The sequence below is a fragment of the Ranitomeya imitator genome, chromosome 3 (genome assembly GCF_032444005.1).
Source record: "Ranitomeya imitator isolate aRanImi1 chromosome 3, aRanImi1.pri, whole genome shotgun sequence".
In the NCBI taxonomy this organism is placed as follows: Eukaryota; Metazoa; Chordata; class Amphibia; order Anura; family Dendrobatidae; genus Ranitomeya; species Ranitomeya imitator.
The window spans coordinates 496,968,248-496,985,022 of record NC_091284.1 but is presented as its reverse complement, the minus strand read 5'-3'; the positions used below and the strand labels follow the sequence as shown (position 1 = coordinate 496,985,022).

General features: G+C 44.9%; 1 protein-coding gene across 2 annotated transcripts in view; it reads left to right on the top strand.

Moving 5' to 3' along the window:
* Positions 1–16,775, top strand: part of LOC138670379 (septin-10-like) — a 119,520-nt gene that overhangs the window by 76,645 nt on the left and 26,100 nt on the right. For both annotated transcript variants that reach the window (XM_069757645.1, XM_069757646.1), the window contains one exon: positions 13,606–13,774. In XM_069757645.1, the coding sequence (XP_069613746.1) occupies positions 13,606–13,774 (169 nt within the window). The remainder of the gene's footprint in view (positions 1–13,605; positions 13,775–16,775) is intronic.

Sequence of the window (16,775 nt, the reverse complement as noted above, 5' to 3'; positions counted from 1 at the left end):
TCGCCTGAGACACTTCAGGATGGAATCCCTTCGTTCAGTAATTGCTTCCATGGAGGCTCAGGAATTTCTATGCTCTATAGATATCCAGGACGCCTACCTACATGTTCCAATATTTCCCGGACATCACCGTTTCCTGCGCTTCGCAGTGCAACAAGATCATTTTCAGTTCGTCGCCCTGCCGTTCGGTCTCGCAACCGCGCCAAGGGTGTTCACGAAAATCATGGCGGCGCTGATGGCCATTTTGAGAGTCAGAGGCTTGGTTCTGTTTCCATACCTCGACGACATCCTCATCAAGGCTCCGTCCTTTGCTCAGGCCCACGAAAGCTTGTCCATTGTTCTCGACACCTTATCCCGTTTCGGATGGCTGGTCAACCGGAAGAAGTCCTGCCTTATTCCTTCTCAGCGCATCATCTTTCTGGGCATGCTCATCGACACTCGTCAGTCCAGAGTCTTCCTTCCCAAGGACAAGAGATCCACCCTTTGTCGGGACATTCTCTTGCTCCAGGGTCCTCGGCCTCCCTCCCTCCGATCGGCCATGAAGGTTCTGGGGAGGATGGTAGCTACCTTGGAAGCGATTCCCTTCGCCCAATTCCATTCTCGACCCCTTCAGCAAGCCATTCTGTCTCAGTGGGACAGGTCGGTCTTCTCCCTGGATCGGCCGATCAGACTCTCCTTTCGGGTCAAGCGGTCTCTCAACTGGTGGCTGACGTCTCCTCTCATCTCCCAGGGCAGGTCCTTCCTTCCGGTTCACTGGCAGGTGGTGACAACGGATGCCAGCCTGATCGGCTGGGGTGCGGTTTTTCGCCACCTGACGGTTCAGGGCCGTTGGTCGCTGCAGGAGTCCGCGCTGCCGCTCAACGTCCTCGAAATTCGGGCCATCTTTCTGTCCCTCCGCCATTGGGAAAGGATCCTCAGGGGCCTTCCAGTCCGGATCCAGACGGACAATGCCACGGCTGTGGCATATGTCAACCATCAGGGGGGGACTCGGAGCTCCTTGGCCCTTGCCGAGGTGTCCAAGATCCTCCTTTGGGCAGAGGCAACGGTTCCGGTGATATCCGCGGTGCATATCCCCGGCGTAGAAAACTGGGCCGCCGACTTCCTCAGCCGCGAGGGTCCCGCGGCGGGGGAATGGTCCCTGCATCCGGAGGTCTTCCATCAGATTTGTCTTCGATGGGGAACTCCGGATGTGGATCTCACGGCGTCTCGGATCAACAGGAAGGTTCCACAATTCGTCTCCAGGTCACGCGATCCTCTCGCAGTGGGCGTCGATGCTCTGGCCATTCCTTGGTCACAGTTCGAGCTGCCCTATCTGTTCCCACCCCTTCCATTACTTCCCAAACTGTTGAAGAAGATCAAAGCAGAAGGGGTGCCGGTCATCCTGATCGCCCCGGATTGGCCCAGGAGAGCTTGGTTCGCGGAGCTCGTCAACCTTCTCGCGGACGCTCCCTGGTGCCTTCCAGACAGGCCCGATCTGCTGTCCCAGGGTCCGATCTGCCACCCGAATTCTCGGTCGCTCAGTTTAACGGCGTGGCTGTTGAGACCGCGGTTCTAAGAGCGTCCGGCCTTTCGGACCGGGTGATTCACACCATGATTCAGGCTCGGAAGCCTTCGTCTTCCAGGATCTACTACCGCACCTGGAAGGCCTACTTCCGTTGGTGCGAGTCCAACCGCGTGCCGCCTATGGTTTTTTCCCTGCCTTCTCTTTTGGCCTTCCTTCAGGCAGGACTGGATTCGGGCCTGGTTCTTAGTTCCCTGAAGGGTCAGGTCTCTGCGCTTTCCATCCTCTTTCAGAAGACCTTGGCCTCTCGGCCACAGATTAAGACCTTCTTTCAGGGGGTAGCCCACGCCGTCCCGCCGTACAGGGCCCCTGTGGAGGCATGGGACCTAAACCTGGTACTGGACGTTTTGAAGGTTTCTCCCTTTGAACCTCTTAGGGAGATTCCTCTATCAGTTTTATCTTGGAAGGTGGCCTTTCTTGTGGCCATCACGTCCATTCGCCGCGTTTCCGAGCTGGCGGCACTGTCTTGCCGCCCTCCGTTTTTGGTCATTTACCAGGACAAGGTGGTCTTCCGACCTCCACCTTCTTTTCTTCCTAAGGTGGTTTCCACCTTCCACCTCAACGAGGACATCGTTCTACCTTCCTTTTGTCCAGCTCCGACTCATCCTCTGGAGCGATCGTTGAACAAGCTGGACCTAGTCAGGGCAGTGAGGATTTATCTGGATAGAACATCCTCTTTCCGGAAGACGGACTCATTTTTTGTCATTCCTGATGGCACGCGCAGAGGCCAGCCGGCTTCTAAAGCGACTATTGCTCGCTGGATCAGAACGGCAATTTTGGAGGCTTACCGGGTCAAGAACAGAGTGCCCCCTCCTGGGATTAAGGCTCACTCTACCCGGGCAGTCGGCGCCTCCTGGGCGGTGCACCACAGGGCTTCCGCCCTACAGCTTTGCAAAGCGGCAACTTGGTCTTCCATCCACACGTTCGCCAAATTTTACAAGGTCCATACCTACGCATCGGCGGACGCCAGCCTAGGCAGAAGGATCCTGCAGGCGGCAGTGGTGAGTCCTCTGACCTGATGGAAGTCTGTTTTCCCGCCCTTGGGACTGCTTTGGGACGTCCCATGGTTCCTGTGTCCCCCAATGAGAGGCGATAAAGAAAACAGGATTTTTGGTTGCTTACCGTAAAATCTGTTTCTTGAAGCCTCCATTGGGGGACACAGCTCCCTCCCAATGTTTTCTGTTGTTATCTGTTCTATGACTGTTCTCACGTTACAGTTCTCAAGTTTGTGGTTATGGTTTTTCAACCTTGTTTCATTATCTCCTACTGCTTTCTCACTAACTGAAGAGTATAATGCCAGTCGGTGGGGTGTACACTGCAGAGGAGGAGCTAACTTTTTTATTTGCATAGTGTCAGCCTCCTAGTGGCAGCAGCATACACCCATGGTTCCTGTGTCCCCCAATGGAGGCTTCAAGAAACAGATTTTACGGTAAGCAACCAAAAATCCTGTTTTCTGGTGTAGGGAACTCCACAGCTTATCGAGAATTAGATGGGCTGTTGTGTTATACCCCTACCACGCCTCCGTCCCTCACCAGCAGCACCCATTTTGGCGAAGCTGTGAGAAACTAGCTTTAAGGCTATGTGCCCACATTGCAGAATATAAGCAGATTTTTCCTCATCAAAACTGCACACCCTTGTCAGGAAAACGCGTGCGGATTTTGATGCTTTTTTACATGGTTTTGATGCTTTTACATGCGGTTTTTTCCTATACACTTCTATGGCTGCGTAATCGCGGTGATTCCGCAAAATAAATGAACATGCTGCGTATTTTACCGCTATGTAATTCCACTGCGGAAAAATACGCAGCATGGGCACAGAAATTGCGGAATGCTATTAAAAAATGGGATGCATTTTGCGTTTTTTAAGCGTTTCCACAGCGGAAAAACGTGTCGGAAATGCTTAAAAAACACAAATTGGGCACACAGACTAAAACATAAAAGGTCGCAAAATATTGGCGCAATTCCAAGTTTAGCAAAAATGTTTAAAATTTTGGGGCGTAAAAGCTTTGATAAATAGGGGCCATTGTGTATTTATTTGACAGCAGTTTTGTTATCTTCTCTTCTACTTCTATCAATAATTTCAATATCCATTGTAGAAAATGCAACTGAATTGAATGTATACCTAACCACAGAAATCGACGTGTACTAAAGGTACTGTCACACTAGACGATATCGCTAGCGATCCGTGACGTTGCAGCGTCCTCGCTAGCGATATCGTCCAGTGTGACACGCAGCAGCGATCAGGCCCCTGCTGGGAGATCGCTGGTCGGGGAAGAAAGTCCAGAACTTTATTTAGTCGCTGGACTCCCCGTAGACATCGCTGAATCGGCGTGTGTGACACCGATTCAGCGATGTCTTTGCTGGTAACCAGGGTAAACATCGGGTAACTAAGCGCAGGGCCGCGCTTAGTAACCCGATGTTTACCCTGGTTACCATCCTAAAAGTAAAAAAAAACAAACAGTACATACTTACCTACAGCCGTCTGTCCTCCAGCGCTGTGCTCTGCTCTCCTCCTGCTCTGGCTGTGAGCGTCGGTCAGCCGGAAAGCAGAGCGGTGACGTCACTGCTCTGCTTTCTGGCTGCCCGGCGCTCACAGCCAGACCAGAGAAGCAGAGCGCCGAGGACAGACAGCGGTAGGTAAGTATGTAGCGTTTGTTTTTTTACTTTTTAGGATGGTAACCAGGGTAAACATCGGGTTACTAAGCGCGGCCCTGCGCTTAGTTACCCGATGTTTACCCTGGTTACCGGGGACCTTGGGATCGTTGGTCGCTGGAGAGCTGTCTGTGTGACAGCTCTCCAGCGACCAAACAGCGACGCTGCAGCGATCCGGATCGTTGTCGGTATCGCTGCAGCGTCGCTATGTGTGACGGTACCTTAAGCCTGGCTGATCCACTAAATGGCTAAAGTTTATATATTGCATTAACATCTCAGACTGCTATCATAATGAATGAGCATTGAACTAGCGTTTTCCTTAAAATAGACCCAGCTGTATAACTGGTTTAAGTTTAGAAAGTAAATCCCATTAATTATCTTGTGAGCATTGGAAGCATTACCCTTTCTAGGGTTATGTAAGGTGAAGAGACTGGTGGGATAGTCACGATTGTAATCAAGTCTGGTGAGTTGTACCTTCTTGTAAATGCTTTTAGCCTTTTTTTACTGATACTTTCTACTGTTAAAATTGTGTGAAAACGAATATATGTGTCCATCACCTACAGATGAATGAATGCAAAATATTAGATCTCTTACACATGAGCGTATTTTGGTCTGTCTTTACATCCGTGTTCGTCAAGCTGCTGTTTGTTCTTCCAGGAAAAATGAACGAATTTTAATGTATATGATCTGTAATATATTCTTGTATATAATCTTTGTAATGGATTCAGTGAAATGGATCTGCCTATGTAATGTGCCATTATGGGATCTGGATTTTTAGCTTCCATTAAGTTCTGTATTTTTTTTCTTTCACATGGTCATCCGGCTTGTGTTTAAAACTGTCATCTGAACTAGCCCATCCAATTACATGGGTACATGTGGCATTGTGGGGGTCGAGGGGAGGAGGATTATAGAAAGGTGGTTTCTGACTTTGTGGATTGGTGCCGGACTGTCTAGAACTAAATGTAAAGAAAACCAAGGAGTTGGTGGTGAGTTATAGAAGGAAAAAGGAGACTTAAGGTACCGTCACACTAGACGATATCGCTAGCGATCCGTGACGTTGCAGCGTCCTCGCTAGCGATATCGTCCAGTGTGACAGGCAGCAGCGATCAGGCCCCTGCTGTGCTGTCGCTGGTCGGGGAAGAAAGTCCAGAACTTTATTTGGTCGCTGGACTCCCCGCAGACATCGCTGAATCGGCGTGTGTGACACCGATTCAGCGATGTCTTCACTGGTAACCAGGGTAAGCATCGGGTAACCCGATGTTTACCCTGGTTACCATCCTAAAAGTAAAAAAAAAAAAACACTACATACTTACCTACAGCCGTCTGTCCTCTAGAGCTGTGCTCTGCACTCCTCCTGCTCTGGCTGTGAGCGTCGGTCAGCCGGAAAGCAGAGCGGTGATGTCACCGCTCTGCTTTCCGGCCGCTGTGCTCACAGCCAGTACAGGAGGAGTGCAGAGCACAGCGCTGGAGGACAGACGGCTGTAGGTAAGTATGTAGTGTTTGTTTTTTTTTTTTACTTTTAGGATGGTAACCAGGGTAAACATCGGGTTACTAAGCGCGGCCCTGCGCTTAGTTACCCGATGTTTACCCTGGTTACCAGCATCGTTGGTCGCTGGAGAGCTGTCTGTGTGACAGCTCTCCAGCGACCAAACAGCGACGCTGCAGCGATCCGAATCGTTGTCGGTATCGCTGCAGCGTCGCTAAGTGTGACGGTACCTTTACTTACCGATCAATAATGCTGGCCAAGAGGTTAAGATTGTTGAGAGCTACAAATATTTGGGGGTTCACCTTGACAGTAAACTCGATTGTAGGTGTCATACAGAAAAGGTTTACAAGAAGGGTATGAGCAGACTGTGCTTTCTTCGGAAGCTCAGGTCATTCAATGTGTGCAGTAAAATGCTGGAAATGTTCTACCAGTCCGTTGTGGCAAGCGCCATTTTTTTGCTATCATAAGCTGGGGCAGTAGTGTGCGAGTATCTGATGCTAATAAGCTCAGCAAACTTATCAAGAAGGCAAGCGCGGCTGCTGGCCTCCATCTGGACTCTTTTGGGGAGGTATTGGAGGATAGGATTCAGAAGAAGTGTAGGGCTAGAATGATGAATAATACACACCCACTATACGAGCTGTTCTTGAAGCAGAAGAGCACATGTAGATTGTGAGCCTTCGCGGGCAGGGTCCTCATTCCTCCTGTACCAGTTATGACTTGTATTGTTTAACCCCTTAATCCCATAAGACGTACTATCCCGTCCAGGTGACCTGGGACTTAATTCCCAGGGACGGGATAGTACGTCATATGCGATCGGCCGCGCTCACGGGGGGAGCGCGGCCGATCGCGGCCGGGTGTCAGCTGCCTATCGCAGCTGACATCCGGCACTATGTGCCAGGAGCGGTCACGGACCGCTCCCGGCACATTAACCCCCGGCACACCGCGATCAAAGATGATCGCGATGTGCCGGCGGTGCAGGGAAGCATCGCGCAGGGAGGGGGCTCCCTGCGTGCTTCCCTGAGACGATCGGTACACGGTGATGTACTCACCGTGTACCGAGCGTCTTCTCCCTGCAGTCCCCGGATCCAAAATGGCCGCCGGGCTGCATCCGGGTCCTGCAGGGAGCACTTCCGGGTCAGGATCAGGCTGCAGCTGCAGCTCTAATCCTGCCCGCCTGTATGTCAGATCACCGATCTAACAGAGTGCTGTGCACACTGTCAGATCGGTGATCTGTGATGTCCCCCCCTGGGACAAAGTGAAAAAGTAGAAAAAAAAATTTCCACACGTGTAAAAAAAAAAAAAAAAAAATTCCTAAATAAAGAAGAAAAAAAAAAAATATTATTCCCATAAATACATTTCTTTATCTAAAAAAAAAAACAATAAAAGTACACATATTTAGTATCGCCGCGTCCGTAACGACCCGACCTATAAAACTGGCCCACTAGTTAACCCCTTCAGTGAACACCGTAAGGAAAAAAAAAAAAAAACGAGCCAAAAAAACAACGCTTTATTATCATAACGCTGAACAAAAAGTGGAATAACACGCGATCAAAAAGACAGATATAAATAACCATGATACCGCTGAAAGCGTCATCTTGTCCCGCAAAAAATGAGCCGCCATATAGCATCATAACCAAAAAAATAAAAAAAGTTGTAGTCCTCAGAATAAAGTGATGCCAAAATAATTATTTTTTCTATAAAATAGCTTTTATCGTATAAAAGCGCCAAAACATAAAAAAATGATATAAATGAGGTATCGCTGTAATCGTACTGACCCGAAGAATAAAACTGCTTTATCAATTTTACCAAACGCGGAACGGTATAAACGCCTCCCCCAAAAGAAATTCATGAATAGCTGGTTTTTGGTCATTCTTCCTCACAAAAAATCGGAATAAAAAGCGATCAAAAACTGTCACGTGTCCGAAAATGTAACCGATAAAAACGTCAACTCGTCCCGCAAAAAACAAGACCTCACATGACTCTGTGGACCAAAATATGGAAAAATTATAGGTCTCAAAATGTGGAGACGCAAAAACTTTTTTGCTATAAAAAGCGTCTTTTAGTGTGTGACAGCTGCCAATCATAAAAATACGATATAAAAAACGCTATAAAAGTAAATCAAACCCCCCTTCATCACCCCCTTAGTTAGGCTAGGTTCACATTGCGTTAATGGGTTAACGCTAACGGACAGCGTTGCACGGCGAAAATGTCACAATTAACGCCGTGCAACGGGTCCGTTAGCACACCCATTGACAGCAATGTGATTTTCGGGTGTAGCGCATCGCTAGAGCGTGCCATTTTTGGCTCGCGCTAGCAAGGTGCCGTTCTTTTGTGGCGCGCCTCGGACGCTGCTTGCAGCATCCGCGGCGCGCCCGAGGTCCGATCCCCGATCTTCCAGAGCGGGGACGTTAACGTGACCACTAAACACGACACCTAAAAAGACATTGCGTTAGCGCAATCCGCTAGCGCTAAACGGATTTCCCTAACGCAATGTGAACCTAGCCTTAGGGAAAAATAATAAAATTTAAAAAAATGTATTTATTTCCATTTTCCCGTTAGGGTTAGGGTTTGGATTACATTTACGGTTGGGATTAGGGTTGGGATTAGAATTAGGGGTGTGTCAGGGTTAGGTATGTGGTTAGGGTTACAGTTGGGATTAGGGTTAGGGGTGTGTCTGGGTTAGAGGTGTGGTTAGGGTTACAGTTGGGATTAGGGTTAGGGGTGTGTTTGGATTAGGGTTTCATTTATAATTGGGGGGTTTCCTCTGTTTAGGCACATCAGGGGCTCTCCAAATGCGACATGGCGTCCGATCTCAATTCCAGCCAATTCTGCATTGAAAAAGTAAAACAGTGCTCCTTCACTTCCGAGCTCTCCCGTGCGCCCAAACAGGGGTTTACCCCAACATATGGGGTATCATCGTACTCGAGACAAATTGGACAACAACTTTTTGGGTCCAAGTTCTCTTGTTATCCTTGGGAAAATAAAAATTTGGGGGGCTAAAAATCATTTTTGTGGGAAAAAAAAAGGATTTTTTATTTTCACGGCTCTGCGTTGTAAACTGTAGTGAAACACTTGGGGGTTCAAAGTTTTCACAACACATCTAGATAAGTTCAGTGGGAGGTCTAGTTTCCAATACGAGGTCACTTGTGGGGGGTTTGTACTGTTTGGGTACATCAGGGGCTCTGCAAATGCAACGTGACGCCTGCAGACCAATCCATCTAAGTCTGCATTCCAAATGGTGCTCCTTCCCTTCCGAGCTCTGCCATGCGCCCAAACAGTGGTTCCCCCCCACATATTGGGTATCAGCGTACTCAGGACAAATTGGACAACAACTTTTGGGGTCCAATTTATTCTGTTACCCTTGTGAAAATACAAAACTGGGGGTTAAAAAATAATTTTTGCGGAAAAAAAAAAAAATTATTTTAACGGCTCTGCGTTATAAACTGTAGTGAAACACTTGGAGGTTCAAAGCTCTCAAAACACATCTAGATAAGTTCCTTAGGGGGTCTAGTTTCCAAAATGGTGTCACTTGTGGGGGGTTTTAATGTTTAGGCACATCAGGGGCTCTCCAAACCAACATGACGTCCCATCTCAATTCCAGTCAATTTTGCATTGAGAAGTCAAATGGCGCTCCTTTCCTTCCGAGCTCTGTCATGCGCCCAAACAGTGGTTTACCCCCACATATGGGGTATCATCGCACTCAGGACAAATTGCACAACAACTTTTGTGGTCTAATTTCTTCTCTTACCCTTGGGAAAATAAAAAATTGGTGGCGAAAAGATCATTTTTGTGAAAAAATATGATTTTTTATTTTTACGGCTCTGCATTATAAAAATCTGTGAAGCACTTGTTTGGTCAAAGTGCTCACCACACCTCTAGATAAGTTCCTTAAGGGGTCTACTTTCCAAAATGGTGTCACTTGTGTGGATTTCAATGTTTAGGCACATCAGTGGCTCTCCAAACGCAACATGGCATCTCATCTCAATTCCAGTCAATTTTGCATTGAAAAGTAAAATGGCGCTCCTTCCCTTCCGAGCTCTGCCATACGCCCAAACAATGGTTTACACCCATATATGGGGTATCAGCACACTTAGGACAAATTGGACAACAATTTTTGAGGTCCAATTTCTTCTCTTAATCTTGGGAAAATAAAAAATTGGGGGCGAAAAATCATTTTTGTGAAAAAATATGATTTTTTATTTTTACGGCTCTGCATTATAAACTTCTGTGAAGCAATTGGTGGGTCAAAGTGGTCACCACACATCTAGATAAGTTCCTTAGGGTGTCTACTTTCCAAAATGGTGTCACTTGTGGGGGGTTTCAATGTTTAGGCACGAGGGGCTCTCCAAACGCAACATGGCGTCCCATCTCAATTCCTGTCAATTTTGCATTGAGAAGTCAAATGGCGCTCCTTTCCTTCCGAGCTCTGCCATGCGCCCAAACAGTGGTTTACCCCCACATATGGGGTATCAGCGTACTCAGTACAGATTGTACAACAACGTTTGGCATCCATTTTATCCTGTTACCCTTGGTAAAATAAAACAAATTGGAGCTGAAATAAATTTTGTGTGAAAAAAAGTTAAATATTCATTTTTATTTAAACATTCCAAAAATTCCTGTGAAACCCCTTAAGGGTTAATAAACTTCTTGAATGTGGTTTTGAGCACCTTGAGGGGTGCAGTTTTTAGAATGGTGTCACACTTGGGTATTTTCTATCATATAGACCCCTCAAAATGACTTCAAATGAGATGTGGTCCCTAAAAAAAAATGGTGTTGTAAAAATGAGAAATTGCTGGTCAACTTTTAACCCTTATAACTCCCTAACAAAAAAAAATTTTGGTTCCAAAATTGTGCTGATGTAAAGTAGACATGTGGGAAATGTTACTTATTAAGTATTTTGCGTGACATATCTCTGTGATTTAAGGGCATAAAAATTTAAAGTTGGAAAATTGCGAAATTTTCTAAATTTTCGCCAAATTTCCGTTTTTTTCACAAATAAACGCAAGTTATATCGAATAAATGTTACCACTAAAATGAAGTACAATATGTCGCGAGAAAACAATGTCAGAATCGCCAAGATCCGTTGAAGCGTTCCAGAGTTATAACCTCATAAAGGGACAGTGGTCAGAATTGTAAGAATTGGCCCGGTCATTAACGTGCAAACCACCCTCGGGGCTTAAGGGGTTAAGATTATTGTACTTGTTTTTATGTATACCCCTCCTCACATGTAAAGCGCCATGGAATAAATGGCGCTATAATAATAATAATAATAATAATAATAATTCAGCAGCCGTCTAATCCTACTAAGGTGCAAGAAAAAGAAATTCAGGAAATCGTTTGTACCTACTGCTATGGGGATGTATAATAATTTCCTAAGGGTGGTAGACAGTAATGACTGATTGCTGGTGTACGAATGTCAATTAACAGTGACTTATATACTTGAACCACCCACATTTATTTATGTAATGTTGGTATACTTGTGCAAGATTTGTGGCTAATATTTTCTGTACTGCTGTTTGTATTGCTGCTGTAATACTCTAATTTCCCCCCGGGATCAATAAAGTGTATCGTATCATATCGTATCGTATGTGCTATCTATTTTCCACATGATCAGGACACAGATTGTAAATCCATTCAGCTACATGAAATGGACAATAAATTGAGAAAAACTGTAAGGCTACATCCCCACAATGAGCCTTTGGTGAGTTCCTGATGTTGCATGGTTTCTGCACCTATTAAGTAAAATAGGTTACTAGCATTTTTCAAAAATATGCAGCGTAAAAAACTCATCAAAAACTAATCGTGGGAACATAGCCTAACGATGACTTCATGTGCTTGTTTCGCGGGTCATGCACGGATTTCAATGCCCAGATTCACCGAGTGTCTCTTGACCCGAACAAACAGCCATATATACAAGTGGCTTGCAAAAAGTATTCAACACACTTTTATTTTTTTTTATTTGCTACCTCACAACCTGCAATTTGTCAGTTTTTTTTTTTTTTTTTGAGGGTTTGCATCAGTTCATATAAAGAACATGCCTGCAACTGTGATCATTTGGTTTTCTTTTTAATTGTGAAGAAAACAACTAATAGGACAAAATTACTGAAAACTTCAATGTGCATAACTAGTCACCCCTAAAGTCAGTACTTTGTAGAGCCTCCTTTCGCAGCAATTACAGCTGCAAGTCGCTTTTTATAAGTTTCTGAGCTTTTCAAATACTGTCACTAGGATTTTTGCACATTCCTCAAGGCAAAACGGCCTCAGTTTCTTCAAGTTAGATGGCTTCCTCTGGTGAACAGCAATCTTCAAATCTGACCACAGATTCTCAATTTGATTAAGGTCTGGGCTTTGAATAGGCCACTCCAATACTTTTACATTTTTCCCCCTTAAACAACTCAAGTGTTGCTTTAGCAGTATGGTTTGGGTCGTTGTCTTGGAAGGTGAAACTCCATCCCAGTCTCAAACTACTGACAGTTGGCAATAGAAAACGTTGTCACTCAGCAAATTTGAGGGTGCCGACTGGACTGGAGTATTCCAAAATTCCAAGTAGATAATAAACAGGCGCATTTGATTGCAAATAGTGATTGATTTTATTAACATGAAATAATTATTCACCACACCATTGGATAGCAAAAAAAGAGATGATGGGTAAAGCGATATGTTGTAAGGTTTCAACCCAATCTTGGGTCTTTGTCAAACACCGCTATAACCAATTGTGTATATATAGAGGAAGAAATGCGCTGTCTGCAGCAATGTGTTTCCCCAAGGGAGTCGTATGGCAGGGTGCCAGGGATATCTGGTGTAAAGAGTGCACCACGTAGAGCGCTCTTTACACTTGATCACCCTGGTGCCCTGCTGGATAGCGCATTTCATCCTCTATATATTTCATATCTACCACAATTGATAACAATGTTGATAATGACCCAATATTGCATCGAAACGTTATGATAATCGCTTTATCCATCATCACTTTTTTGTTATCTAATGGAGTGGTGAATAATTATTTCATGTTAATAAAATGAATCACTATTTGAAGTCATCTGAAAGTGTGGCTGTTTATAGTCTATTTCAAATCACTGACAGACAGAAACAGGTTTTGCTCAAGAATATCTCAGTATTTCGCAACATCCATCTTCTTCTTGAATCAGACCATTTTCCCTGTCCCTGCTGCCGAAAAACATTCCCACAGCTTGATTCTGCCACCACCATGTTTCACTGTGGGGATGGTGTTCTTGGACTGATGAGCTGTGTTTTTTTGCCATACATAGCATTTACCTTGGTGATTATAGCACCTTTCTCCATACATTTTGGAAGTCTGCAACATATCTTTTCGCAAACTCAAAATGAGCTTTACAATTTTTGTGTGTAAATAGAGGCTTTTTGTGCCCACTCTTCCATAAAGGCCACCTCTATAGAGTATACGGCTTTTTGTGATCATATGGACAGATACTCCAATTTCATAGCAAAAAGGGTGAATATATATGCCCATGCCAATTTTTAGTTATTTAATCCCAAAAATTTGATCCCATAAATTGATTTTTTTGCCCATATTTTACTCACTTCACCAACTTAGACTATTTAGTGCTGATGCATCACACACAAAGCGGTTTACAATTTATTTATTTTTTTAACACAGGTTCTAATGTAGCAAAACAAGTTAATAGCCAAGGGGTGAATACTTTAGAAAGGCACTGTATGCCTACGAGCATGTTAATTTGGGTCAGAAGACCAACGGTCAGTCTGCACATTGCAGTGTGTGCACAGAGGTGTGAATTCAGCCTAATAGAAAGATCTGTAAATCTTCCATGTTTTGGACTTACCCCTTGAATTTTTGAGAACACTTGGCCAAGCTGTGAATGCGTGTTATGAATTTATGTTGCTCATTATTCTCTCTGCCATTTTCTTACTAGTGGAAAACGAAAATCACTGCGATTTTGTAAAGTTGCGTGAGATGTTGATTTGCACTAATATGGAGGACTTAAGGGAACAGACCCACAGCAAGCATTATGAGTTATATCGCCGCTGCAAGTTAGAGGAAATGGGATTTCAAGACATGGGTCCCGGAGATAAGCCAGTAAGGTAGGCATTTTACTTCATATGAGGCCATGCTGATTTTCTCTGAATCTAATAAGCCATCCAAAGTAGGCAGTACACTGTGGAATGAAGGATTCATAGATACATTTTTATACTATTCACAGTGCTCAGCAGTAAGAAATTCCGTTTTTCTAGTTGGCACATCAATCACAATAATTGCAGTGATTCGGCTGTATGCTGCCAGACTACTCCCATGCCTAGTAACACTTTCCTTACAGTCACGATTGAGCATGTCGGAAATAAATTAACTATGTGACTGATGGCAATCTCTTATCTGTGCAGTTATCATTAATGTTCTTTTGACCCATGTGTAGCCTGAGGGAAAAAACAGCCTGTTATAATCCTATGTGCATATTGTGTGCAGAGACAGACTTTATTGAGCAGATACACTGATACGCCCGTGGTTGGTTTCATACACCCCTACTGTTTTATTAAATGAATGGAATTGCTAAACTTACCGCTGGTTTGCCTTTGCAGTTCTTAAAGGGAACCTGTCGGCAAGTTTGGCCGATATATAAGATACGGCCACTGCCTTTCAGGGCTTATCTACAGCATTCTATAATGCTGTAGATAAGCCTTTGATCCGACCTGAAAGATAAGAAAAAGAAGTTTTACTATACTCACCCAGGGGGCGGTCTGGTCCGATGGGTGTCGCTGGTCCAGGTCCGGTGCCTCCCATCTTCTTGGGATGCTGCCCTCCTGTTGCTTCATGGCTCCCCGGCATTGTGCTCCTGCGCAGGCGTGCTTATTTGCCCTGTTGAGGGCAGACCAAAGTACTGCAGTGCGCAGGTGCTGGGAAAGGTCAGAGAGGCCCAGCGCACTGCAGTAATTTAGGAAATGTCATCAGTAGGAATTGACCGTAGGCAGCAGTCTATGGGTTGAAGATATGCCAGATTGTGTCAGTCATTCATTACCCAACGCTGTCAGCAAATCAACACTGCAGAATTCACTCTAAAGGGAATCTGTCACCTGGTTTTTCCTACCACATCTGAGATCAGAATGATGTAGGGGCAGAGATCCTTATTCCAGCATTGTATCACTTACCAGGCTGCTTGCTACAGTTTCAATAAAATCACTTTTATTTGTTACAGCTCTACAAGTTCTCTGAATGCTGACCTCTGTATAACCCCACCACCGATTGGCAGCTTTCTGTGTACTCTGTGCATAGGCAGAAAGTTGCCAATGTGTGGTGGGGTTATACAGAGCTTATGAATTTGGAGGACTACATGGCAGCAGGTGTATTAGTCCTCCTAGTTATACTTTCCTGCTGTTAGAACTAAAGCAAGCAGCCCATTAAGTCGCACATCACTGGAATCGGAGTCTCTACATCATGCTGCTCTCACGTTATGTTTGAAAAACCTGGTGACTAATTTCCTTTAATTACTGAGTTGTAATTGATACAGCAGTGGAACTGGAGTGTAGTCAGCTTAAGAAAACCAAAGATGGGAATGTAAGGATCCCAGTGATTGGACCCCGCTAATCAAACATTGATGGAATAGCATTAGTTCTGGCAGGAAATCCCCTCCAGACCAGGGATCCACTTGAATCAGAGAGTCCTTTACATGGCTGCTGTGTTCACACCTTGGGTGTTGTAATTTGTGGGTGAACAACGTGTAGGAAAATATAAAGATTAGCCAGTCTTGGAGCCCACATCCAATCTATGAAATGCTCTAGGGTTTCCGATTGTAGAAAGATTTCGAGCCCTTGCCCTGCACCTGTTGCTTGCACAGCTGCTTGTTATAGTAGAGGGTAATACCAGCCCTTGCAGGAATGCTGGTGTGGAACTCAAGGCAAACTGCTAGCACTGACTATTGTAGATAATTGTACCCTGTGCTCAGCTTGTATCAGCGGAGTAATCTTGAAAAAACAAGACAAGTGTGAAGAAGTAAGGATTAAAACAGACTGAATAAAATGCTCTTTCTTGGTCATTGTAAAGTGAGGCAGTAACGTTACAAAGGTCCTGTTATTTTGCTTTATTTGATACAGCCAATCAGAAAGAGGACCTGTCGGTTCAGCTGACACCGTCCACTCAATTGTGACCTTGTATATGTGTAGGACACAGCTGCATCGCCGATTGAAGCTGTGTCACATCTGCATTGAGGTGCCCACTGACAAAATAGCAAAGCATATCATGCAAGCAAGTATTGGGTTGTATATGTTCTAGTAATTAGGATAGGACACATGCATGATACTTGCAGGACATAAGAAGGTTGCCCACTTTTACCGATTGCCTACCTTTGAGGAAATGTTGCTCAGCACCCTAGTTGGCTCTGCTTAGCACCTGTTGTGACTTAGGTGGGACATGACTTGTAGGAAAACACGGAGTATGCCTGTTGGACTGTTCTACTTTGTCTTCATAATGACTGAAACCTCCTGTTCCCAGTAACAGAAGATTGAACAGCTCTGGATGATAGATCACGGAGTCCCATGCACAGGAAGAAATGAGAGTGGGGTTTTCAGCAAAGAGAAACACTTCACAAGGAAAATGTAGTTGGTTGTATACCAGGGACAGTTTTGGTCAGTGACTTTCTAAAGGATTAGCTTTACTAAAAGTAGTTTTTTGTTTACCAGGCATAATAAAAGGAGTGCTGGAGTAAGATGCACCAAGTTCATTAAGAGTTAAAGATTCAGAAAAAGCCAACCTGTTACATGGGCGACACCAAAACCAAGAAAAATAATGATCAGCATGATCATAAATGAAGATTCCTTTATTGTAGGTGATTGTACCTGACAACGGGGGGGGGGGGGGGGCAGTTCAGTGTCTCCCCTTTACACTGGGCGCAGACTTCATGTCTGTTCTCCAGCAGATAACCCACTTCAATTACCTGCTGACAGCAGGAGGTCTTCACTGAATAGGTGTAAAATGTAGTGTCCTTAGAGCTTGCTCTTTTTCCTTTCAATTCATGATGAAGCCATGCTTCAATCCTCTATATGTGGGTCACATGTCCCTGCTCAAGAGACCGTTTTGATATTGGTCCCGTTTTAC